General features: G+C 41.1%; 1 protein-coding gene across 2 annotated transcripts; it reads right to left on the bottom strand.

Moving 5' to 3' along the window:
* Positions 1 to 1,004: 1,004 nt before the first annotated feature.
* Positions 1,005 to 27,989, bottom strand: wdr24 (WD repeat domain 24). Of its 2 annotated transcripts, none has more exons than XM_070901014.1 (10): positions 27,937 to 27,989; positions 22,996 to 23,867; positions 21,600 to 21,777; positions 18,268 to 18,937; positions 17,405 to 17,511; positions 16,929 to 17,047; positions 12,809 to 12,913; positions 7,502 to 7,836; positions 4,653 to 4,837; positions 1,005 to 3,156 (listed from the first exon to the last, which is right to left on the bottom strand). In XM_070901014.1, the coding sequence occupies exons 2-10, from the start codon at positions 23,474 to 23,476 to the stop codon at positions 2,988 to 2,990; spliced, it is 2,349 nt and encodes a 782-aa protein (XP_070757115.1). In that variant the 5' UTR covers positions 23,477 to 23,867; positions 27,937 to 27,989; the 3' UTR covers positions 1,005 to 2,987. The 2 variants fall into 2 exon arrangements, with proteins under 2 accessions (XP_070757115.1, XP_070757114.1); XM_070901013.1 differs by having other exon boundaries at positions 7,502 to 7,839.

The following is a 27,989-nucleotide window of genomic DNA, read 5'->3' on the forward strand; positions in this document are numbered from 1 at the left end:
TAGGATAGACCAGGGAAAGTATTTTACGAGAGTTTAAAGATCAGGTAGGGGTATTCAAAATTTCAGATTAATCAGGAAAATGTTTTGGTGTGTGGCAACTAGAGGCCATAAATTTAAGGGAACTACCAAAATTGAGAAGTTTTCTTAAATGAAGATGGTTGTTAGGACATGGAATATGATACCAGGAACAGAATGCATAATAGCTTTTAAATGGGAACTGGATTAGAGAGAAACTATTTCCTCTGGTGGATGAGTTCAGAACAAGGGAGTATCACCTTAAAATTAGAGCTAGGCTGTTCAGGGGGGAACATCAGAAAGCACTTCCTCACACAAAGGGTAGTTGAAATCTGGAACTTTTTTCCCCCAATCAGTTGTTGAAGCCAAGTCAATTGAAAATTTCAAAACTGAATGACATGTTATACAAGAGTATTAAGGGTTATGGAACCAAGGCAGGTAGATGGAGTTAAGATACAGATCAGCCACAAACTAATTGAATGGCGGAACAGGCTCAAGGGGTTGAACATCCAACCCTGGCAGAAGCTCTGATGGGTGCACAAGAATGGCTACAAATACTCCTTAGGCTGATTATTTGGGGCAGCTGTGATCTTGACCCCATTTCATGCCCCACCCTAGCAATGTGTGATATGCAGAGTCCCTGATCCTACACCAAAACCCTGCCACCACCAATTGCAACTCAACCATAGTGCAAAGGAATTCCAGATCAGATTTTCTAAATTTATTAATTGCACCCACCTAGTGAACAAATCCCATCAGTTTAGCCTCTTTACATGAGGATAACTTGCATTTATAAGCACACTGAACATAGTAAAACGTCCCAAAGTGCTTGACACAAGTAGAGTCAGACAAAAAAAATTGGCACGAGCCAAAGGACTGGTGATCAAAAGCTCGGTCAAAGATTTTATGAAACAACTGGCCAGGAGAATCATCTTTGTGGTGGGCCGGAGAATGAATGAAACACAATGAGAAAAATTACAGCAGCCAAATATATTTATTTAAAGCATTTTTACAGCAGTGTACTAATAGTTACTTCTGGAAGGATTCAGAATTCACAAATGTAAAATAAACTCTATATAAATAGTTTAAAAAATACTCTAGTCTTAAGAAATATAATATAAATGATGTTTTATAATACAAGTGTAAGGAAGACTATATTCATCTTTATGAACCTTCAGTCTCTGCTACCTCAACCAGATAACGCACATTGTAAAATGTAACATAAAAGGAAAACAAGTTAAATAAAGTCTTTTATTTCATTACAATTTATGAAAAATTGTACACCCAGCCATGGGTTATGAGGTCTTCCTTGTATGTGGAATGTAACCCATGGACACAGCAATATTCTATAAAGTATTGTCAACAAAACGTCAAACAAAAGGCACTGGAAAACCATCAAGATGCCTATGCAATCGAGGTTAGAATACTTTTTGCTAAATGTCGTTATCTCAATTATGTTCCAGAAATAGGTTTCCCTTTTGTAAAAAGTTCCAATTCATCCCACTGCAATAGCAAATGATGAACAAAAATAATTGGACCTATGCTTTGCCTACTCCGCAAATTCAACTTGGGTTATTTTATGACATTCTTACAGCATTTTCTAAATGAGGCAGTACGTTTGGAAGGTATATTGTAACTCTCTCATTGGGTGGTAGGCATAATATGGCTGAATTCACAATGCATATTCTGCCTCACTTTAGGTCGAGGATACTGCTTTTGTTGAAGCAAGTTGCTGGAATGCTGCAGAGGTTCTTGCCACTAGGGAATTATCCCATCCAGAAAATTATTAACTGCAGATAAGTGCTTTAAAACCACAACTTTAACATATTGTCTGCCTGATCTTTACAATGCTACATGAGCATATTGAGGGAGGACCAAAGCATACCGAAATCAGAACATTTTTAAATTCACACACACAATATTGCTAAATAAAATAAACAGTAGTCTATGCTTTATTTTTAAACTCTGCTTGCAAAGCTAAATTGTAAGTTTCCAGAATGGTTGTTGATGCCTATTACATTGCCACATGATCCACTCTATGGGCCCCAAACATCTCCAGATAGAGAATTAGAAAGGATTCCTAAATAAATTTCCTACCTGCTCTGGCCCCTTTCAACAAAAAAGGCCCAAACATTAATTAACACTGACATTTTACTTGGACTTGAGACAACAGTTTTGTGCAGAAGATACATACAATACAGAAGGCAGTGAATAATCCACTTCTGACTGGAAATAACATTGGTATTCTTTCACCAATGCTGTGAATGATACTGACCATCCAAGTTAGCATTTTGTTTAAGCTTTGCTGTAAGATTGGAACTGCTTCACCCGTATTGTTAACTATCCGTGTGCACGCAAATAAATCCCCAAAGCCCACAAACACCCAACTGCTTGAGCATGTGGTTAAGTCCTGGAATAGTGAAATGCTCTCCGCTGTCCCACGATAAGTTGGCATCATACCCACTCACCGATACCAACATGGGATCTGTCTCAGTTACTTTAATTAGCATCCTAATATGAGTGTGCGCTCTGAACCTATGGGATACACATTTCAGTACCTGTCAACAACTGGAAAGCAAGCCAACAGTATTTCACGATCACTAATGGTCTGTTTTCACAAGCAAATCACTATTGCATTATGCAAGATGTATTCACAGCAAATTCCTTTTGGTAATTGGTTCTTGACAATGTCAACTCAACAGAGGTGGGTGTGAAAGGAAAACAATTATAACATGGAAAAGAAACTTCAAACCTAAAAACTGTTCAGTCTACCTATTTTACACTGAACATAGCTATAGATTTTCATGGCAATTGAGTCAACTTTGACAGTACCCATTTTTTGGTATCTGCAGCATACATTTTTAAAACTATATTGGGAACAGTTACAGTGGTGCCCACATCTGTTGGACTACAGTTATTAAAGTCTGCCACTGCTCGTTGGATGCCACGTTGAGTTTTTCAGCACTGCTTTCTCAGGTATATTCACAGAGGTGGCCACATCCAGCTGGGCAATGTGAACTAGTGCTTAACCAGTTCATGATATGCTGCAAGTGTCCACCATGACTACATCCCTGGCACCAGACAAACAGCCCTTTAACAACTTGATGGCAAACAGCACACATGCTAGCACACTGTCGGCATCTAAAACACAAAAGAAAAACATGCAATAGCGGGTTAGAGAGCTGACAATACTGGCAGTTACATTAAAATACATTACTCTACCAACATTGGTTGTATGTAGTGGCTTTGGCAAGAAACCAGTGGAACTCCCAGAGAAATGGTATAAATGACCTAAAGAATTTCAAGACCAGTATGTTTACTGTAACAGCTATATTTCTAGATTTTAGTGACCATTACAGTAATTACTTCTAAATGTATTTCTATCACTTACTAAATGGAATCTACATAACTCCACATAACAAAAGGTTGTTATACAGTTAGAAAAAGTAAAATCGAATGCGTCTTGTTCATTCAAGCAAAGCGATTGCCACCTTAAATATATCCATAAGACCTGCCCCGTTTGAGATATGGATCATTTTAGGAAATGTGCAGATCCCCTCATTCAGCTCATACTGAATTTGAATAGTTTAGGGTCAAAAAATGAGAACAGTGATAGTGTGGAATAATTCATCTTTATGGACCTTTTTTTCGATTACTTAGGATGTAGGTGACACCACCAAGATTGCATTTATGGCCCATCGCGAGCTACCCCAAGGTGGAGATGGACCTAGTCCTTGAACCACTGAACTTCCTAATTGTTTACAGATTGCTAAGCCACCTGAGAAAATTGAGTCAACCACAGTGTGGGACTGGAGTCACATGAAGGCCAGACCAGGTAGGTCCCTTGCTTGAAGGCTAAAAGTGAATGAGTTGGGTTTTTCATGGTTGTCTTTCTGCTGCTACCCCATCAATTATGGACATAGATCTGGTTACACTGTACATGCCAACTTCTCCTGGTTGCCCAAAGTGGAGGAAGAAAGGGAGAGATGGATGACACAATAGGGCTAATTCTGTAATCACGCCCTCCCTGCAAGATGGTACTCACGGAGTGCAGGCCTTAAGTACTTTTCGGTATATTAGATGGATAATTACTTGCAACAGAGCAGTCATTGCCTGCAACAACCACTCATAGAATCTGCCCTTATGATCTCTCGGAACAGAGAACTCAACACTTCTTCGCCACTGCCCAAGGTGGTATCACTTGACTTTTCTCATTCTCTTCAAATTTTTTTCCAAGGTTACTGTGTTTGACATTTTGAACCATGGCCTTTAACCTAGATTTCTCAATAACAGCTAAAGCCTCTTGTACTGCATCAGTGACTTGTATGTAGTAGAAAGACTTGCAGAAAACTCAACAAAAGAGTAGGTTTTAAGATGCTGAAATAGGACAGAAGAGAATAGCGAAGCTGAAAGATGAAAAATCATAACTGTATGCCAAGTACTAACTTTTTCTTTTGGTATTACAAATAGCTTTGTCAGTTTCAGTCAAAAAGGAATTTTGTACGAGTAATAAATTCAAACATTTCCAGCTTGTCCCCAATAGAATTTAATCCTTATGATTCTGTCTGTACTGTTAGCAGAGACACTGCACTCTTTTAGCTTTCCCTCCAATAGCAGTAATGACAGATGTAGCCCACCTATCACAGATCCAGCCCTTGCTGCTCATCGGTCGTTTACAGTTGCTGCAGTTGATGTGAAGGGTGGTTGACGCCTGGTTAAAACAATTGATGGAGCTGCACGTGCTCAGCTTGATCACCTCATTTGAGACATTCCACAGTTTGAAACGTTGCAGCAGATCGATATACGACGTGTACCAGTGTTCCTAGCAACAAAGAATAAAGCAAAGCTCTAAATATTCAGTGCGGTCAATATTTCTCAGAGGTTTAGTCACGGACATCCTTTTTTAAATAAAACATCCCAAAGTGCTACACATGGAACAGAGCAGACACACAGCAATGACGGTTAGGAGGGAGAACCAAAAGCATAGCAGATAGAATAGGTTGAGTGTATTTTTTTAAATTTGGAAAGTAGCTTTGGGAAGGAGTTTCAAAGAGTAAGCCCAATATGGTTAAAGGCTGTCACCAATGGAGGATTATTGCTAAGACACAGGACTGGAGCAGGTGACAGAAGTAGGGTGGGACAAGACCAGAAGAGTTGTGTAAACCAAAGTAAAGATTGTGAATTTAGTACATTGTAGAATAGGGCGCCAGTGAAGACAAGTAATGGGTAAGCATCCAGGGTGCAAGTGGCAGATTTTGGGATGTTTGTGTCGGGCGGAGCTCAGAGTCTTGAGGTAGCAAAAGCACGGCTATGGGTTCCAGGGCAGTGGGAATGAGGTGAGGTAAGGAAAGAGCTGGTATTTGATGGATATGATTTGGGAATTGTGATGCTGAACTCAACAGGGAGGTTCCATGTCATCTGGTTGAGCCTGTAGGTAGCTGGGGAGAGGGATGCAGACAAGACCAAAGCTACAGAGTTTTGGCAGCAGTCAAACAGATGTAATCGTTATCCCAGTGTTCTAGTTCACCCACAACTTGATGCAAGATAGACAAGTCTGACAAAGCAGAGGTTGTAATGGATTAGAGGACGGCAGTCGGCAGGACGGTGTAACAAAGGAAGATAGTGATAAATCAGAAACTTCAGAAGTGGCAAAAGTCCACATATGTTGGCAACAGATGGCCCAAAGTGTAGGAGTGTGTGTAGGGCAAGGTTAAGTAAGGATAGGAGATTAAGGAAATAGGAAGAAAAACTAGGAATTTGTGGAGGCTGAAATTGCTACGGATGAAAAGTGATGGTGCAAAGGCTAAGGGAGATCTCATCAAATAAATCATGGGACCAAGAAGGGTGGTAGATAACACATTAACAGCAGTTGCTGCTCTAGGAAACAGTGATGAGGGCTGTGGTGGTGGATGCCTAGAGGAGCAAAGGGAAGACTGGGCATGTCCAGGAGGGACTCAAACCAAGAACGGCAGGAAGAGAGGTCGATACAGATGTAGCGTTGAATCAAGTATGGTCTTTTGCTAAAGAACAAAAATGGGTTGGGGAGAAAGTGAGTGCTGTAGAGACTGGATGAGTTAGGAAACAAGTTGGAGGACACACAAGTTACAATTCTTTTTTACATTCAACTAAAATTAATTTAAATATTGCATGCTCATTAAATCATAATCACAGGGGATCTGGATGGAGGAGTTATTGAACTCAATAGTGCAAGACATCTGAATTATTTATAACTCAGTAACTCCTCTCTCAAGCTCCAGCAGTGAAGTCTCAGGTGGGGACATTACATGCATGAATCCTTATAAGGCTGATGGCAGAGATATGGCACAATGTGGTGCAGTTCCAGGACGCTGGATATTTTTCGATTACAACTTCATGCTTAGTTACCATATTGTCCCCAAATAAAGTTTAAATGGTAAAGATCATCATTAATTCCATGTAATAAAATTAACTCCATCATGTTTCCACCCCTTTCAGACAAAAATACCCAATATTCAAACAATGGAAACTAATTTTATTACTGCATCTTCTGGACTTTGATTAAATCAAGATCACCGGTGAAGAATGCTAATGAAGCAACATCCAATTCCAATAGATTCCTATTATTTATTGTTAGTCAAAGAAAGAGGAGGTTTGAACTGCCATCTAATTAAAAAAAGGATACTACAGTAATTGTACTTTCAGGAATTTTGATATTCTTTAGAAATCCATACAAATTTCACATCACAGAACAGAACAACTGCAATCAAATGTCATGAGATTTATAAAGATTTGCATTTATATAGTGCCTTTCATGACCATCGGACGTCTCAAAGCACTTTACAGCCAATGAGGTACTTTTGAAGTGTAGTCACAGTTGTAATGTAGGAAACGTGGCAGCCAATTTGCGGACAAGCAAGCTCCCACAAACAGCAATGTGATAATGACCAAATAATCTGTTTTTGTTATGTTGATTGAGGGATAAATATTGGCCAGGACACCGGGGAGAACTCCCCTGCTCTTCTTCGAAATAGTGCCATTGTATCTTTTACGTCCACTTGAGAGAGCAGACAGGGCCTTGGTTTAACGTCTCATCTGAAAGACGGCACCTGTGACAGTGCAGTGCCCCCTCAGTACTGCACTGGAGTGTCAGCTTAGATTTATTGTGCTACAAGTTCTTGGAGTGGGACTTGAACCCACAACCTTATGACTCAAGCGAGAGTGCTACCCACTGAGCCACAGTTATATGACATGTTAAGAGGAAAACTTGGTACACAATGGAACTTGCTTCATTAAAGTGATTCCAATTTTTTTATTTTGTTGGGATAACATAAATCTAGTTTCAATGCTATTTCAGAAATGAAGTAACCGCCGTGATTTCTATTCCTAAATCTTGCTTATTTAAAAAAGGCTGCCATCCCCATTGATGGAGACCAGTTTCCCCTCATCATCCCTTGTTGCTTAACTTTGAAATTGGCAGAAAATGCAGTTTATTCCAACGTTTGCTTACCTGTGTCTGTTCATCAATTTCTCTCCGAATACGGTCACCGAGTACAATGAGAACCGATACAGCCATCTGTACATCTCCTTGCTCTGCATAGTAATGCAGCATGTCCTTAACAAGGGAATTAAAGTAATCAGCAGGCAGATAGGCATCATAAAGAGGCTGAGAGATTGACATGAGGGAAAAGGATTCAATTGGGGTCAAGCACACAGTCTCCGCTTCGTTTCCACTAACATGCGGAGATTCCACTTTATCCTGAAGATGGTCTGGAGCGGAAGGGTTATCTATAATTTCGTGACGCAGTTGAAAAGCTTCCTGAGGCAAAATGTATTCATGTTCCTCTGCTGACAAACAGGAAAAGCAGTTATGCAAGGAATTTTTGACATTGCCATTTAAAAGAAAAAAAGAAAATTGAATAGGGATTCTATTCCAGAGCAGCACCTTTACATATCCAGACACACAAGGGGTAATTTTGCAAGTCCGCACTGCCTCACGAGCGTAAATCAGAAACTTGGATGTGCACTGGTTGCGATTTTAAGACCATTCATTTTAATAGTCTAAAAATTGTGCCCAAAATTCTGATGTTTCTTGCTGGTGGGAAAGGGAACCACCAGCTCATCAAAGTGGGGATGGCATGGCAATAGACGCAGCACAACTGGTTACGAAGGGGAAAGTGTCTGAGGTTCCCATTTAGCCTCCAAACACTCACATCAAAGTTCACATATGAATATTAATCATTAGAGAGTGAGGCACAAGATGGTGTCAGTGGAACCTTACTTCAGCAAGGAGTCAACATAAGAACATAACATAAGAAATAAGAGCAGAAGTAGGCCATACGGCTCCTCGAGCCTGCTCCGCCATTTAATATCATGGCTGATCTGATCATGGACTCAGCTCCACTTCCCCGCCCGCTCCCCATAACCCCTTATCATAATTTAAGAAACTGTCTTTCTGTCTTAAATTTATTCAATGTCCCAGCTTCCACAGCTCTCTGAGGCAGTGAATTCCACAGATTTACAACCCTCAGAAGAAATTTCTCCTCATCTCTGTTTTAAATGGCAGCCTCTTATTCTATCATACCAGCTAGTTCTAGTCTTCCCCCATCAGTGGAAACATCCTCTCTGCATCCACCTTGTCAAGCCCCCTCAATCTTATACGTTTCGATATGATCACCTCTCATTCTTCTGAATTTCAATGAATAGAGGCTCACCTACTCAAACTTTCCTCACAAGTCAGCCCCCTCATCCTCAGAATCAACCTAGTGAACCTTCGCTGAACTGCCTCCAAAGCAAGTATATCCTTTCATAAATATGGAAACCAAAACTGCATGCAGTATTCCCGGTGTGGCCTCACCAATACCTTTAGATAGTATAAAAGCAGGGAAGTCTTGCAACAAGACTTCCCTGCTTTTATACTCCATCCCCTTTGCAACAAAGACCAAGATTCCATTGGCCTTCCTGATCACTTGTTGTACCTGCATACTATCCTTTTGTGTTTCATGCACAAGTACCCCCAGGTCCCACAGTACTGCGGCACTTTGCAATCTTTCTCCATTTAAATAATAACTGGCAGAAAAAAAATCAGAGCAAAAGTGCATGATTTCACACTTTCCAACATTATACTCCATCTGCCAAATTTTTGCCCACTCACTTAGCCTGTATGACCTTTTGCAGATTTTGTGTGTCCTCCTCACACATTCCTTTTCCTCCCATCTTTGTATCATTAGTAAACGTGGCTACGTTGCACTCAGTCCCTTCTTCCAAGTCGTTTATATAGATTGTAAATAGTTGGGGTCCCAGCACTGATCCCTGCGGCAACCCACTAGTTACTGGTTGCCAACCAGAGAATGAACCATTTATCCCAACTCTCTGTTAGTAACCAATCCTCTATCCATGCTAATGTATTACCCCCAACCCCGTGAACTTTTATCTTGTGCAGTAACCTTTTATGTGGCACCTTGTCAAATGCCTTCTGGAAGTCCAAATACACCACATCCCCTGGTTTCCCTTTATCCACCCTGTTCGTTACATCTTCAAAGAACTCCAGCAAATTTGTCAAACGTGACTTCCACTTCATAATTCCATGCGGACTCTGCCTGACCGAATTTTGCTTTTCAAACGTCCTGCTACTGCTTCTTTGATAATGGACTCCAACATTTTCCCAACCACAGATGTTAGGCTAACTGTTCTATAGTTTCCTGCTTTTTGTTTGCCTCCTTTTTTAAATAGGGGCATTACATTTGCAGTTTTCCAATCTGCTGGGACCTCCCTAGAATCCAGGGAATTTTGGTAAATTACAACCAATGCATCCACTATCCCTGCCGCTACTTCTCTAAGACCCTAGGATGCAAGCCATCAGGTCCAGGGGATTTATCTGCCTTTAATCCCATTATCTTACTGAGTACCACCTCCCTAGTAATTGTGATTGTGTAAAGTTCCACCGCCCCCCCCCCCCCCATTGCTCTTAGACTATCCACTGTCGGAATATTGTTAGTGTCCTCTACCGTAAAGACTGATACAAAATATTTGTTTAGAGTTTCTGCCATCTCCATGTTCCCCATTATTAATTCCCCAGTCTCGTCCTCTAAGGGACCAACGTTTATTTTAGCCACACTTTTCCTTTTTATATACCTATAGAAACTCTTGCTATCTGTTTTTATATTTTGTGCTAGTTTACTTTCATCATCTATCTTCCCTTAATCATTTTTTTAGTCGTTCTTTGTTGGTTTTTAAAAGCTTCCCAGTCTTCTGTCCTCCCACTAGTTTTGGCCATTTTGTATGCCCTTGTTTTTAAATTGGATACCGTCCTTTATTTCTTTAGTTAGCCACGGATGGCTATCTTTTCTCTCACACCCTTTCCTCTTCACTGGAATATATTTTTCTTGAGAGGGGAAAGAATGGCAGGAGTGAAAAGGTCACAAAACATGTAGCAGTAACTTGTCAAGCAGGAAAATATTTAGAAAATTGTTTTCAAATGTTGGCTAAATGTAGACTTGTATGTACTGGTCAAAGGAAGTGGCCCTAGAAATAGTGGATGCATTGGTGATAATTTTCCAGCAGTCTATCGACTCTGGATCAGTTCCTATGGACTGGAGGGTTGCTAATGTAACACTACTTTTTAAAAAAGGAGAGAGAGAGAAAACGGGTAATTATAGACCAGCTAGCCTGACATTAGTGGGGAAAATGTTGGAATCAATCATTAAGGGTGAAATAGCAGCGCATTTGGAAAGCAGTGACAGTATTGGTCCAAGTCAGCATGGATTTATGAAGGGGAAATCATGCTTGACAAATCTTCTGGAATGTTTTGAGGATGTAACTAGTAGAGTGGACAGGGGAGAACCAGTGGATGTGGTGTATTTGGATTTTCAAAAGGCTTTTGACAAGGTCCCACACAAGAGATTGGTGTGCAAAATCAAAGCACATGGTATTGGGGGTAATGTACTGACGTGGATAGAGAACTGGTTGGCAGACAGGAAGCAGAGAGCCGGGATTAATGGGTCCTTTTCAGAATGACAGGCAGTGACTAGTGGAGTGCCGCAGGGCTCAGTGCTGGGACCCCAGCTCTTTACAATATATATTAATGATTTAGATGATGGAATTGAGTGTAATATCTCCAAATTTGCAGATGACACTAAACTGGGTGGCGGTGTGAGCAGTGAGGAGGACGCCAAGAGGCTGCAGGGTGATTTGGACAGGTTAGGCGAGTGGGCAAATACATGGCAGATGCAGTATAATGTGGATAAATGTGAGGTTATCCACTTTGGGGGCAAAAACACAAAGACAGAATATTATCTGAATGGCGACAGATTAGGAAAAGGGGAGGTGCAGCGAGACCTGGGTGTCATGGTTCATCAGTCACAAAGTGGGCACGCAGGTACAGCAGGCGGTGAAGGCGGCAAATGGTATGTTGGCCTTCATAGCAAGGGGATTTGAGTATAGGAGCAGTGAAGTCTTACTGCAGTTGTACAGGGCCTTGGTGAGGCCCCACCTGGAATATTGTGTTCAGTTTTGGTCTCCTAATCTGAGGAAGGACGTTCTTGCTATTGAGGGAGTGCAGCGAAGGTTCACCAGACTGATTCCAGGGATGGTTGGACTAACATATGAGGAGAGGCTGGATCAACTGGGCCTTTATACACTGGAGTTTAGAAGGATGAGAGGGGATCTCATAGAAACATAAGATTCTGACTGGACTGGACAGGTTAGATGCGGGAAGAATGTTTCCGATGTTGGGGAAGTCCAGAACCAGGGGATACAGTCTTGGGATAAGGGGCAGGCCATTTAGGACTGAGATGAGGAGAAACTTCTTCACTGAGTTGTTGATGCCAGTTCATTGGATATATTCAAGAGGGAGTTAGATATGGCCCTTGGGGCTAAAGGGATCAAGGGGTATGGAGAGAAAGCAGGAAAGGGGTACTGAAGGATTGATCAGCCATGATCTTATTGAATGGTGGTGCAGGCTCGAAGGGCCAGATGGCCTACTCCTGCACCTATTTTCTATGTTTCTATGTAAATGATGGCCGTGCTTACCCAGGCTCATTGTGTGACCTATAGGAGACTTTTCACCGACAGCTGGAACACGAGTATGGTCTGCTGTCGTTCTGACCAGACTGGACTATGAGCCTGAAGCTTAATGCATGAATTTGCATGCCCAGCATTATTGTTTGTATGCAAGTCAGACACAAACTCCAAGAAATGTGTACACTAGCAAGCTTTGCATGCAAATTACAAACGCTGAGGACCATGCAAAAGGATTGAAATATGCAACTCCCAAGGGTCACTGCTACCATCAGTCATTTTTTTTTTTAAATAATCAGAAATTAGCAGGGGGAGGGGCTGAGGGAGCACTTCCAGGGTACAATACATTTCACACGTCTTAAAAAAATCCTGCATCATTGAGAGAAACCACTAGGTTTCAGCCATCAGCCTGCTGAAGATTAGACATGTTGGGTCTCCTTGGTGGAGAACAGCCCTTGACACAACCAGTAGGCAACGCTCATTGTGACAGCAGGAAATGGTGTTTTTCTTGATGCTGGACATCTCCCGTAAGACTCCAGGATGGCTAAATTATTTAGTACAAACCAAGTCCCTTGTCACAATCTAGTCTTAACTAGCATTCATTTTCTTTAATCACCTTGGAGCATCCAGCACCAGGAATAGACCCAACTATTGTTTGCACATAACAATTGCTTAATGACAGATCTTCATTACAACAAAAGAACTCTCTTATGGCTATGAGACTTAACACGGTGAGTCTTCACTCTGCAAGTGATAACAGTGGTCATTTCCCCCAACAGGTATGTGAATAAATGCTCACCAGGAGCATTTTCATGGTCCACCATGTAAAGGTCATCTTCATCTCCTTCCACATCCCCAAATAGATAATCAGCAGGCACGTCACTACCTTCGGTCTCCTCATTCTCTGTGGTATGGTAGAAGGAAAATATCAAGGTCAGGTTAGATCAGATACTAAAAAAAAAAGAGAAAATTGCTCACAATGAAAATATTTAACCTATCACTTACAAGAATTCACAACTAGCAAGAGGAACACTAAGTAAAAGTGGAGGGCAGAGAAAGCAAGGCAAAAATCAAAAAGGGCCACATTACAGCAAAATTATAAAGGGGCAAAGTGTGTTAAAAAGACAAGCCTGAAGGCTCTGGTATTCGTAATAAGGTGGACGAATTAACTGCACAGGCAGCTATTAATGAATATGATATAATTGGCAATACGGAGACATGGCTCCAGGGTGACCAAGGCTGGGAACTCAACATCCAGGGGTATTTAACATTCAGGAAGGATAGATAGAAAGGAAAAGAAGATGGGGTAGCGTTGTGGTTAAAAAGGCAATTGACGCAATAGTAAGGAAGAACATTAGCTTGGATGATGTAGAATCTGTATGGGTAGAACTGCGGAATACCAAAGGGCAGAAAACGCTAGTGGGAGTTGTGTACAGACCACCAAACTGTAGTGAGGTTGGGGACGGCATCAAACAAGAAATTAGGGTTGCATGCAATAAGGATACAGCAGTTGTCATAGGCGACTTTAATCTACATATAGATTGGGCTAACCAAACTGGTAGCAATACGGTGGAGGAAGATTTCCTGTCGTGTATTAGGGATGGTTTTCTAGACCAATATGTCGAGGAACCAACTGGAGTGCTGGCCATCCTAGACTGGGTGATGTGCAATGAGAAAGGACTAATTAGCAATCTTGTTGTGCGAGGCCCCTTGGGAAAGAGTGACCATAATATGGTAGAATTCTTTATTAAGATGGAGAGTGACACAGTTAATTCAGAGAAAAGGGTCTTGATCTTGGGGAAAAGTAACTTCGATGGTATGAGACATGAATTGGCTAGAATAGACTGGCAAATGATACTTAAAGGGTTGACACGGTGGATAGGCAATGGCAAACATTTAAAAGATCACATGGATGAACTTCAACAATTGTACATCCCGGTCTGGAGTAAAAATAAAACGGGGAAGGTGGCTCAACCGTGGCTAACAAGGGAAATTAAGGATAGTGTTAAATCCAAGGAAGAGGCATATAAATTGGCCAGAAAAAGCAGCAAACCTGAGGACTGGGAGAAATTTAGAATTCAGCAGAGGAGGACAAAGGTTTTAATTAGGAGGGGGAAAATAGAGTATGAGAGGAAGCTTGCTGAGAACATAAAAACTGACTGCAATAGCTTCTATAGATATGTGAAGAGAAAAAGATTAGTGAAGACAAACATAGGTCCTTGCAGTCAGAATCAGGTGAATTTATAATGGGGAACATAGAAATGGCAGACCAATTGAACAAATACTTTGGTTCTGTCTTCACGAAGGAAGACACAAATAACCTTCCGGAAATATTAGGGGACCGAGGGTCAAGAGCGAAGGAGGAGCTGAAGGAAATTCTTATTAGTCAGAAAATTGTGTTAGGGAAATTGATGGGATTGAAGGCCAATAAATCCCCAAGGCCCGATAGTCTGCATTCCAGAGTACTTAAGGAAGAAATAGTGGATGCATTGGTGATCATTTCCTGCAGTCTATCGACTCTGGATCAGTTCCTATGGACTGGTGGGTAGCTAATGTAACACCACTTTTTAAGAAAGGAGGGAGAGAGAATACGGAGCAGTTAGCCTGACATCAGTGGTGGGGAAAATGTTGGAATCAATTATTAAAGGTGAAATAACAGCACATTTGGAAAGTAGTGACAGAATCGGTCCAAGTCAGCATGGATTTATGAAAGGGAAATATCAGGCTTGACAAATCTTCTAGAATTTTTTGAGGATGTAACTAGTAGAGTGGACAGGGGAGAACCAGTGGATGTGGTGTATTTGGACTTACAAAAGGCTTTTGACAAGGTCCCACACAAGAGATTGGTGTGCAAAATTAAAGCACATGGTATAGGGGGTAATGTATTGACGTGGATAGGGAACTGGTTGGCAGACAGGAAGCAGAGAGTCGGGATAAACGGGTCCTTTTCAGAATGGCAGGCAGTGACTAGTGGGGGGCCGCAGAGCTCAGTGCTGGGACCCCAGCTATTTACAATATACATTAATGATTTGGATGAAGGAATTGAGTGTAACATCTCCAAGTTTGCAGATGACATTAAGCTTGGTTTCAGTGTGAGCTGCGAGGAGGATGCTAAGAGGCTGCAGGGTGACTTGGACAGGTTAGGTGAGTGGGCAAATGCATGGCAGATGCAGTATACTGTGGATAAATGTGAGGTTATCCACTTTGGTGGCAAAAACACGAAGGCAGATTATCTGAATGGCGGCAGATTAGGAAAAGGGGATGTGCAACGAGACCTGGGTGTCATGGTACATCAGTCATTGAAAGTTGGCATTCAGGTACAGAAAGCGGTGAAGGCAGCAAATGGCATGTTGGCCTTCATAGCCAGGCGATTTGAGTATAGGAGCAGGGAGGCCTTACTGCAGTTGTACAGGGCCATGATGAGGCCTCATCTGGAATATTCTGTTCAGTTTTGGTCTCCTAATCTGAGGAAGGACGTTCTTGTTATTGAGGGAGTGCAGCGAAGGTTCACCAGACTGATTCCCAGGATGACAGGACTGACATATGAGGAGAGACTGGATCGACTGGGCCTGTATTCACTGGAGTTTAGAAGAATGAGAGGGGATCTCATAGAAACATATAAAATACTGACGGGACTGGACAGGTTAGATGCAGGAAGAATGTTCCCGATATTGGGGAAGTCCAAAACCAGGGGACACAGTCGAAGGATAAGGGGTAAGCCATTTAGGACCAAGATGAGGAGAAACTTCTTCACTCAGAGAGTTGTTAACCTGTGGAATTCTCTACCGCAGAGTTGTTGATGCCAGTTCGTTGGATATATTCAAGAGGGAGTTAGATACAGCTAAAGGGATCAAGTGGTATGGAGAGAAAGCAGGAAAGGGGTACAGAGGTGATGATCAGCCATGATCTTATTAAATGGTGGTGCAGGCTCGAAGGGCTGAATGGCCTACTCCTGCACCTATTTTCTATGTTAAACCAAGATGACATGGTGGCAGATTATTGTAGCACTAACAACACAGTGCAAATGTGCAGGCACAGCTTCCATTTGGCACTCCCCTGCTCAATTGAGTTCCAACCACATTTTATTTGGGATAGCAGCGGGAAAGTAGATAGCGGAAGTTTTACACTGGTGTTTACCTGCCAACAGACATAGCGATTTCATGCACTGAACATTCTTTTTTTTTTATATAAATAAAGTGATAGAAACCAAATCAGATAACACAAATCAGTATTACTAAACCAAACTGCTCTGGGATGAAGAAATCCTAACTAGTGCGATGTGTTAAATTTGTGTCATTATCTTTCAGTATTTCTATTGCGGTCGCAAAGCTACAAGAAACGAGACATTCAATTTTTCGTATCCAAGATTTAAGGTTAGGTGGTAGCAGGATACAAAAGAATCAGATGTAGGGCACGTCCCAGGGAAGAAAGGGGTATGAGCTTCCCTTGCCACCTTGTCAGTTACAATCAACAAAAAGATCTGCTACCAGATTGTGTATCTGTCCTGTCAGTGTCTGAATAAGTGGAGCAAGAAAGGACAAAGAAATTTGAAGTACTTCAAATGAAAAATAGCATTTATGTAACAGTGGAGATTGGTGACGAGGACCAAATTCTTTACTAGAATATTTCAAAATCCAACACGAGAGATTTTGCTGGAAAACGGTCGGTGGATTGACATTGCTTTGATACTGTAAAATTCACTTACATAATTTTTTTTAACAATGCCTTAACAGTGTCAGAACCTTTAGCACTTGGATAAACCGTTATAGGCCAAGTAGCACCAGCATTGACACTGCAGTACCATGTCTCATTAATAAGTTTAATTGGATAAACTTTAATGAGCTATTTAACTGGAGTTCTATTACCCATGTACAAAAATACTGATATAGTAACAAGGCAAAAATCAAATATTACTGTACCTTCATTTGCAGTAACCAAAGGATTCGAGGAATCTAAATGATTAATCTCTTGCCGATTTTCAGCCTTCCCTCTCTCCAACCTAGTCTCATTGCCTAATGCTGCAGAAATCTCCTTATAACTGTGAAGAAAAGTAAAACATTAATCTATTAGATTACCTACTATATTAAATGGAAAGAAACTGCACTGCTCCAAAAATTCATCAGATCAGAGAGAAATTGAAGAAGGGAGGGGGATTTTGAATGTGGAAACTGCAATATATTAAAATAAGAAAAGTCATACCTATAGTCGGCAACTTAACATACATTCAATATGTGTGCAAATGAATTATGCCAAACAAGTACAAAATAAAAAGATAGAAGGCCAAATGGTTTATTGCTCATGGGCCAACTTATTTGTGGGTCATAAATATGATTGCACCAAGTATCCCAACATCTGGAGCACAATTTGTTTTTATTAAATTGCCTGCTTTTCTTACCTGTTCATAAGGGGCACTCCCTTGCTTATACTTTGGTTCAAGTTCACAGCAGAAATAGCACCTGGGTTGGAGTACACAATCCTCAGCATCGTCCATGTCTGAGCCACCTAGACGCAGAGCAGGAACAAAGTTAAACCTCGTTCATACCAGTGGTTCAGTGCATCTGGAATACTGACAGTGCCACAAAGTGAATCGGTACAGAGTTAATTCATTCCCCCAACGCCGAGTTCCTAATCTCAGCTACATTGTTATAAACACTGGTTAGAATAGTCTCTATGAAATACAATTAAGAACAGACTGTATTAAGTGGGGAAAAAACTCCGTAGCAATGTCAACAGCACGTTATTCATTGCATATCAATGTAGCACAAATTTTAAATATTTGTACCCGATGTTTACTATTCTAAATTAACATATAGCACAAACAGCATACATGAGGAGCAGCCTTTGTAAAATCATTTAAATCCCATTCCTAGGGACCGACCACAACTCACTCAGAGCTTTGTTATTCAGTAGTTATCAGGGCACCGCTTGAGGGAGGGATAGAAGTCAAATTTACAGTTCGTGTCACACTTGGCATCCCTCAGTCATGACTGCAATCGGGGCACACTTACTTTCCAGTAAACTGCAGAGTCAATGTATCACACTTGAGGCATTCTTGCCTCAACTGGCACACATGTACTTTCCAGCAGGTGCCACTAAACAGCTGTTTACACCGTTTCTCCTGGGCTTCAGCTGAAGTAATGGCAGGAGATATCAGAGAATCCACGCAGAAATTCCACCCCTTTAAATTTTGGTGGGGGGCGGGGGGGGAAATATGTATATATTTTTTTTTTTCATTTTTGATCCAAGTAATCACCGTACCTGATAACGATACAATTCTTTAGCAATTTTGGCATTGTGATCACAGAGCTCAGCCAGTGACCGGCCAGTCAGAATGTACTGTTGAGCCATGTTGACAAACCAGTCCATGGAGTTGCTGCGCATTTCAGTTTCAAACACATTAAGAGCACTGGATACATTTGCAAATTGCTCCGTTACATCTGGCTTCTTAAAGAAAAAAATGGGATAACGTCGGTCGCCGCCGTAGGTTTTCCGATTCGAGTCGCTACCAAACATGCTATCTTTTCCTGCAAAAGCCAAGTCTCCAAAAAGCCCATAGCACAATCCCTCAGGATTAGCACGATCAACAGGCCGGCTAGCATCTTTGAAGATGTGCTGGTACAGAGTACTGTCTTTTGATCCGGAAAGGAGGTAATAAGGATCGTGAATATGACGCCACACGATTCCTGTGGTAACATCCTTGTGCTCCTCAAACATTGCAAATGGAATGTACGGGCGGCGAATGTCCCAGACATAAATGTTGTGATCTACCATCATGGAGCAGGTTGCTACATGATACTTCATTTCTGGCCGCCATTTCACACGCGCTACTGAGGCAATAGTCTGGACACAATAGATCTCCTTGGCCCTGGTTGTCGTCATGTCCCATACCTTCACCATTTTATCCCGTCCTCCGGTTGCTAACCATCCTCTGAAAAAGGAACAAAAATAAAGTACACATTATATTGCATTTTCCTTATGGTAATTTAAGAGCTATATACAACTTGCCCAACCCCTAAAGAAATTTATTCTAAAAAACAGAATAAAATCAAATGTAAAGATCAGATTAGGTCAACAAAAACATTGTAGTGATGTATGTTATGTGTGAGCAGTGCTACACGAGCCTTTTAGTTAAGGGACGTGTTATTAAAGGGAATGTAGGTGTACAGGGAGCAAGATGACTGGGGGGACAGAAAGCAAAGTACGGCTAAGTGCAGGTTTTCAGTTTAGTCCAAGACGAGTAACGGTGCATCCAGGGAGTTGTGCTGGAAACTATTTTTCAATTTATATGAATGTTTTGCACATAGGCACATGAAGACTGATACTAAAGTTTATTATACCACTTATACTTGGAGGGCATGACAATTGAGGGGAAGAATGCAGGAGATTTGTGGAGGATATGGACAGGTTAGCAGGTTGGATAGATAGGTGGCAGATGTAAACTTGCATATTTTGGGAAAGGAAGAGTGAACGTAGTGTAACTTAAATAGATTCTGAATAGAGTTGAAGAACAAAGAGATCTTAAGGGCATGGATACATAATAAATTTGGGGGGGGGGGGGGAAGAGAATATGGTGGAAACGGCATGAAAAAAGCTAAATGGGATCCTGAATTTTATATATAGGGCTATTGAGTTGATGTTGAATTTGTAAAGGCACTGCTTATGCATCATTTGGAGTATTTTGTGCAGTTCTGGACACCCCATTATATAAAGGGTACAGCAATGATTCATTATAATCGCCATAAATCAGAGATCATATTTACAAGGAAATGCTTGAAAGATTGGTGCTGGTTTCATTGGAACAGGGTAAGTGATTCCCCCAGATCCAAGGGGATTTCAAAATCATGAGATTTTGAGAGGATAGCAAATTTATTCTCACTAGTTGGAAATATCAGTAACATGGTGCATAAATTCGGTTTATACTTATGATTACGTTTCCACACAGAAATTATAACATGGAATGCCTTATCACAATGGCTATTGAGGCAGAGACTATAACAATTTAAAAAAGGAACTGGTAAGTTTTTGAAAACAAATATAAAACTGCATGGAAAAAGGACATGGAAATAGGATTTAGAATAGATCGCTCCAGCTGAAGAACAGACACCAGCACGAGTGTGATGAGCAGACTAGCCTCTTATGCTCTCGTTTCTATGATTCTATTAACAAGAGATTCTTAAGTGTCCCAGATTAGATTATTGCGGTGATGGAAACTGCACATTTTTTTTCAAAAAGCTCAAAGAATTTTTTTCTTAAACAAAATCTAAGTTTAACAAGCTGAGTAAACAACTGCATCATGGTCTGTAGTCAAATTAGTTGCAAAAATAAACTATAATATTCATTCAAAACAGCTTGCAGCATTATCTAGGCTCTAGTTATAAATATATTTTACTAATGATGCTGCTCATATTAAACTCTCTGGCATCATCTAATTCCGTCCACCTTGAGGACACTAGTTTGATTTGTGTAGATCCTCTACAGTCCGTTAGTTCATCTTTAAAGAAGCTATGTGTAGCTGGCACAGAGTGTTGAAGCTCCAATATGCTGTCACCTAGCAGGGCGCTGTCACAACATTTCAGCCAATGATTAAGCCAATTTCTCCACCTCTTCCCAATTTATTTATTCCATCTGCACCCCAATCTTCCTCAGCCTTTCCTTGTCCCATTTTGTGAAGCTACAAAGTGCTACAAGATCCACTGAAGTGGCAAGCCTGCCAATTTTGCCTACTGTGTTTGTGTGATGCAGCTTCTTCTGACATTAGCATTTCCCCTTTTTAGGTCTGGTAAATACCACAGGCGGAAGCTGCGTATGAAGCTTTCCCACTGGTTGCTGCCTGTGATTCTCCATATGTCGAGTTCCCAATTTCGGTTGTATAATTAGCAGGTGTTGAGTACAGGTTGGGCAACTTTCCACAGGAAGCAAATGAGAATGAAGAGAATCCATCCGGACACACTGTAGTGCGCCTGCTGGAGCCATGTTTACTGCAGCTATGCCAAAACCTTGTGCACGCTGCCTGCCCACTACCTTAACCAAGGTAGAGCAGTGCAAAGGATGGGAGGAAACAAGATAAATAGCAAACAAAAAAAATGTAACAGATGTATTCAGGTCAGTTACAACAAAAAGAACTTTAGGATGCTTTATGGCATTATTCTTGTGTTGGAAATTTGACTTGCTTACTAACAGGGCTTAAGTTTCAAAAACAAAATGTATTGCTTAATATTGCACATTTTCGTAAAATTTTGGCCATGAATTTCTACATTCCTGTTTTTTTTGTCTGGTGCAAAAATGATATGGGTTAAATTTGGCACGGCAATAATTTGGCATTAAGTCTTTCACTAGGAGTGGCTCTATGCCCCTGTACTAGATTTGAGTTCACAGACTAGTGATGGAACCTTTGTGCATGATGCTCCCTCTGGTATGTATATACCACATACTTATTATTGATGACTGTCTACCATTTTGTATGCGCCAAATTATAGCATAGCTCACTTTAAGATCTTAACCAAACACCAATTTGGCATTTTTAAAAAAGTCAGTCTTATCAGGACTCTAAATGTATATACTAAAGGTTACAAGAGCCTCGCTGTACTCACCTATCATCTGGGTGCCAATCACAGCAGAAGACAGGTCCATTATGTGCTGTAAACATGCGCTCATATCTATCTGGCCGTCTTATGTCCCAGAGCTGAACATTACCATTTTCAAATGAGGCAGCAAATGTGAAATAGTCTCTTACACTGAACTGGACATCCCGGACACTTTCTGACTGACCTACAGAAGATAAAGTTCCACTTGCAAGATTACCAAAATAGGCTCAATCATTATGGCAATTAACATCTAGCAGGACTTATCGGAACACACAAATCTTAAGTCAATGACGGTGACTCATAAGAACATAAGAAATAGGAGCAGGAGTAGGCCATTCGGCCCTTCGAGCCTGCTCCGCCATTCAATAAGATCATGGCTGATCTTCTACCTCAACTACACCTTCCCGTGCTATCCCCATACCTTAATATCCAAAAATCTACTGAAATCTGTTTGACTTTACTCAACAACTGAGCATTCACAGCTCTCTGGAGTAGAGAATTCCAAAAATTCATAACCGTTTGAATGAAGAAATGTCTTCTCATCTCAGTCCTAAATTGCTTACCCCTTATTCGGAGACTGTGACCCTCTAGCTCTAGACTCTCCAGCCAGGGAAATATCCTCCCAGCATTTACCTTGTTAAACCCTTTAAGAATTTTATATGTTTCAATGAGATCACCTCTCATTCTTCTAAACTCTAGGGAATATAAGCCTAGTCTACTCAATCCCTCCTCATAGGACAATCCTCTCGTCCCAGTAATCAGTCTAGTGAACCTTTGCTGCACGCCCTCCAAGGCAAGTATGTTCTTCCTTAGGTAAGGAGACCAAAACTACATAGTACTCCAGGTGTGGTCTCACCAAGGCCCTATATAATAGTAAGACTTCTTTACTCTTATACGCCAATCCCTTTGTAATAAAGTCCAACATACCATTTACTTTCCTAATTGCTTCTGTACCTGCATGTTAACTTTCTGCGATTTGTGTACAAGGATACCCAGGTCGCTTTGAATACCAACATTTCCCAGTCCCACCATTTAAAAAAAAATCTGCTTTTCTATTTTTCCTACCAGTGGATAACTTCACACTTCTCCACATTACATCTGCCATGAGAGAAATGGGACAACTTCAGGCACATCTTCAGCTATGTCATTTCAGAGAGGCCATTGAGGGAGTAAACACTATTTAGGGAAACTTTTACTTGTTAGCCATCACTGCTCTTATTTCTACAGCTCATTAACAGATAGGAAGTGAACTTATAAAATACTTTCATTTTTGTGGAAGGTTTTTCAAAACATGAGAAATTGTACAACTAAAACTTAATATGAATTGCTAATAAAGGAATACTGTTCTATAATGAACTGGTCACACTGACTTTACAGGAACATAGATAACTATATCCTTTACCAGAGAAGGTGCTCACAGATTCCCTCTTCCTGAGATCGAAGCACTTCATGTAGCCATCCTGCGAGCCGCTCAGCAGCATGTGGACCTCGGTGGGATGGAAGCACACCTTATTGACTGTGCGTTTGTGCTCAGTGAAAAGCTGATCCTGTTTGTTGCGAGATTGTTTGCCTAGATTCCACGTCACCACGGCTCCATTTGTGGCTGCTGTCGCCAGCAGGTTGTCATCCATCTGATGCCACACCACATCAGCGCAGCTGAAGTTCAGAGAGAGCTTGCGCCCAACCCGGAGATTTGCCTTTTCCACAAATTGTTCCTCGTCTATGGAGTAGATTTTGAAAATGTTGCGACCAGCCACGATCACCTGGGCAGCATCCCTACATACGCTAATAGCGTTGGCAGGTGCATCAAGGTGGCAGAACATAGTTCGCCCCGAGATGGTTGTGCCACTCAGGGCTGTGGTCACTCGTGCCATCTTCTCCATTGAAAACAAGTAATTTCTGGCAACGCTGCCAGTTAGGAAATGGAAGTTGCAGTTATCAATTAATTCCGTCTTCCCAATCTGAAAAGAATACTCTAGTTCCACGTTTTAAGCAATTTCCAATTGGTCCTTATTGGCAAGTCAGCTTATCCAGTAATATTATGGTACATCTGTACAGATCCTGACAGATCTTGAAGACTGTGAATCAGCATTATTTCAATGCTATGAATGTCAAATTGGATTATACGCATTAAACTTAAGGTATTCCACACTAAGATACTGTCCTTACTCATCAACCGTGGATAGTATACTTAAGGAATATATAAAATGAGTGACTGTTCCAGTAGCGTCCAGGGCTGCAGAGCCCAAAATTCATATAATTTTTGTTAAAAACCTAAAAGCAAACAAAGAGGGGGAAAAAAATTAAGATTTAATCATTGACAAAAAGTCAGTCAGTTCATAAATAAATGAAGAATTTTGCCATGTCAATATCACCTAAAGACATATCACTTATCCATATCACAATCTTCCACATTTTCTTGGGTGCAATATATATATATCTGTAGTTCTTAGAATAATGCAGAGAAACTAAAGCAGAATTTAAGATATTCTTTAGATACAATTTTAAGCTATATAATCTGTTTTTCCCCACCATTTGGTGCAAAATCTTTACTGTAGCCCTTGACAGTTAGACAAAGAGCAGCCATGCAGAAAATATGAAAATCTATACAACTTTACAGCTCCAGTGCTATTCAGCTTTTCATAAACAATTTTCCTTTTAAAATGGCAGCAATCCTACTGCACATTATTTCACCACATCATTTGTGCAGTTAACCACATTGTATTAACACTATATAATGAAGCTGCAACTGCAGTGCCTCTTCTCCAGACTAGGCAGATGTGTATTACAAACTATAAGATGCAGTGTAATATGTTAGATGTTCTGACAGTTATTGTGCAACAGAGATGCAGAACACAGATTTGGGACCATAATTTCTTACACAATACACTCCCAATTTTATTATGCCATCACATGGAGGTATCAAGCGTCTCTTTTTCAGCCAACATCTCAATCTGGAAGGAGGGCAGGTTATTTACTTCTAGGCCTCTGATCGTCACCCTTGAACTAGTTATCAACGGATGTAAGGTTCACCACCAATGTTCCCTCTAGGGTGCGTGGCTGTGCACCGATCATGAGATCCCGTGCAAGCCGCTCGCCAGCTGTTCCACTAGAAGAGATACGGCACATGTGCAGTCATGCCGCAAATTTAAAGGGCATGGAAAAAAATTAACAGGAATATTGTTCGCCACCCTCCCTAACTTGTGGAGAAACACCTGGTTGTGTCAAGTACCTTCCCCCAGCAACATAACAGAGATTGAGGCACCCATACTAACACCTCAAACTGACAGACTTAGAATGTTCTACTTTAGTAAATGTTTGGCTACCAAATATACAATTCATGCACCATCTTGGTTCAATTGGTATGGTTTTTACTTGAGGACAGATGATATTGTATTTGAACCCATACTCAAGGATGGCATTCTAGTAAAGTGCAGAAGGAGTGCTGCACTGTCAAGAGATGATGTCCATCAAATAAGGTATGAAACTGACCTGGTGACAAAAAGCATTTCTGCTTTAAGATGCATCAACTTAGTGACTTTTTCCCCCCCTTTGTCTCAATACATAAAGGGTTAAAAATCAGGTTCACACTGAGAAAATACAATTATATATTATCCACTACTACACAAGAGGGGATTAATAGTGTGAGCAGACCAAGAATTTTCTGTCTTTAGCACAGAGTGGATTAGCTTTCCATCACTGCTATGGAACCACTTTACACGAACTAAATGGAATCAGCCAAATTATACGCACTGATCAGGCATTTGATTAAAATGCAACTACTAACTAAATAGGTGGCGATTCTGCTGCATTAACACAGACTTGAATGAATCAGGCAGAGGCAGTTAGTCTGGGTGGTAGTAGTGCAGTCAGGCCAAGATTATCAAAATTAAATTTTTTTCAAAGATTTGTTCGATCCCATAATCTGCACATTACTCATTTTCAAAGAGCTCACTTGCCCAATATAAATCGAAATATACCATTTTTACTCAAAGAATAATTTCCTACCCTCTTTTTTTACTTTTATTTGGTCAGTATTAGAACAGCTGCTTCTAATTGCTAGTTCCAACTGCTGGAAATGGCACTTACCCAGATTCAAATTTCAACATTACCATACTTCCAGTTGGCAGACTCCTCAGATTTGGTACACTCCAGTAAAAAAAAAAATCAGCCAATTGCTAATTTCACAACCTTTTTCCGATCAATGAAAAAACAGCATGTGTGGGAACAAACAAACCTTGGATGGCTAGCTACACAATGTATACGTGCAGTTCATGCTTCCTCCCACAGGATTGGGGCCATATCACAGGGATCAAGTAATTGTGGAAATCCTGCGCTAATAACTTCAGCATATGACAAAACAAGGACTTTGTTCATACAAAAAATGTAAGTCGGATGAAAGAAATATAACTGCACATTCCTAACTACTCAGACTTTTTAGTTTCCCCACTCAAAAGCAGAAAGGGATGGAGCTGAAAAGGACTGGGATGAATGTAGAGAAATGTACACTGAAGTTAGTGATAGGAATTGAGACAATTGTAAGATAAGAAATTGTCATCTAATTTAAAAAGTAAATACTGCCACTGAACAGAAAATCCAAATTCAAACAAACAGTCAGCTATTGATCACATGCAATGTGTGGTAACCAAAACAGAAGGGAAGACAACAATTCTGATCAGAATATATACTGAACACAGACTGAAAAAAGAACTCAAAGTTACTTTATTACATAAGAACATAAGAAATAGGAACAGGAGTAGGCCATACGGCCCCTTGAGCCTGCTCCGCCATTCAATAAGATCATGGCTGATCTGATCATGGACTCAGCTCCACTTCCCTTATCGTTTAAGAAACTGTCTATTTCTGTCTTAAATTTATTCAATGTCCCAGCTTCCACAGCTCTGAGGCAGCGAATTCCACAGATTTACAACCCTCAGAAGAAATTTCTCCTCATCTCAGTGGAAGGTGCGATTCGTTAAATTGAGGGTACACAACCTGGAATTTTTTTTTAAATCCTTTCAAAAGAAACATAAATATTGTTTTAAAGCACACCACACAACTAAAAAGTGTTCCTTAATTCTGTAGCTCTACCAAAAAGTGTAACCCTTTCTTAGAAGTAACGTTTCACTTGATACTTTAACTATAAAAAAAGTGTTTGAAGACCAGGCCCTCAAACCTATCACCAAGCTCATGGTCTAAAGGGAGGCATGGATGATGTAGAGAAGACACATTAAGTCGCTGGAGATATATCACCAACGATGTCTCCGCAAGATCCTGCAAATCCCCTGGGAGGACAGGCGCACCAACATCAGTGTCCTCGCCCAAGATAACATCCCCAGCATTGAAGTTTTGACCACACTCGATCAGCTTCACTGGGCAGGCCACATAGTTCACATGCCAGACACGGGATGCCCTAAGCAATTGCTCTATGTGGAGCTCCTTCACGGCAAACTAGCCAAAGGTGGGCAGCAGAAACGTTACAAGGACACCCACAAAGCCTCCTTGGTGAAATGCAACATCACCACTGACACCTGGGAGTCCCTGGCTGAAGACCGCTCTAAGTGGAGAAAGTGCATCCGGGAGGGCGTTGAGCTCTTCGAATCTCAACACCGCGAGCATGAAGAGGTCAGGCGCAGGCAGCAGAAAGAGCGTGTGGTAAATCAGTCCCACCCCCAACCCCCTTTCCCCGACGAATGTCTGTCCCACCTGTGACAGGGTCTGTGGCTCTCGCATTGGACTGTTCAGCCGCAAAAGAACTCACTTTAGGAGTGGAAGCAAGTCTTCCTCGATTCCGAAGGACTGCCTATGATGATAACTCTGCTGCATGCGTATAATCGTAGAGATAATTTTTTTTAAATCAATCAATCAGAACTGAGGAAATGCGTTTACTGCATTGGTGCAGTATGTCAGCTTTTGTGCAAAGTAGCTACGACCAACGTAGAACAGGTTTGCAGGCGGCTCCATAAAGAACCTAACAGATGGAGTGTCCTTTTGGACTCCAGAAACAATGGATCATTCCAGCAAGTGACCGTATCACGTGCAACAGACCCCCCCCCCTACCCTCTTCCTCCCCAAAAAATAAACCTTACAACAGATTCCCAGCCCTGATATTAGCATTATAAAATATAATTCTGGGAATTTTAAAAAAGCACAGAAAATGAAACTCGCAGCTGTGAATTTGAGCATTTTAACAATGGGTTTTGTGTTTGCAGCGTTACTCTAATCATCGTCGGACACGACCCTCGGCTCTGGGACTGTCTGAACCCCCTTCACTATTTCCCCCTCGCTCCCAACCCAACAATCCTTCATCTTTCGCCCCCGAACACAAACTCACAACCCTCACCTTCTCCTCGCCGCCATACGCCGGAAACCCTCTCCGAGTCGCTTCCGGTCCGT

This window comes from Pristiophorus japonicus, chromosome 15 (genome assembly GCF_044704955.1).
Source record: "Pristiophorus japonicus isolate sPriJap1 chromosome 15, sPriJap1.hap1, whole genome shotgun sequence".
NCBI classification, from domain to species: domain Eukaryota; kingdom Metazoa; phylum Chordata; class Chondrichthyes; family Pristiophoridae; genus Pristiophorus; species Pristiophorus japonicus.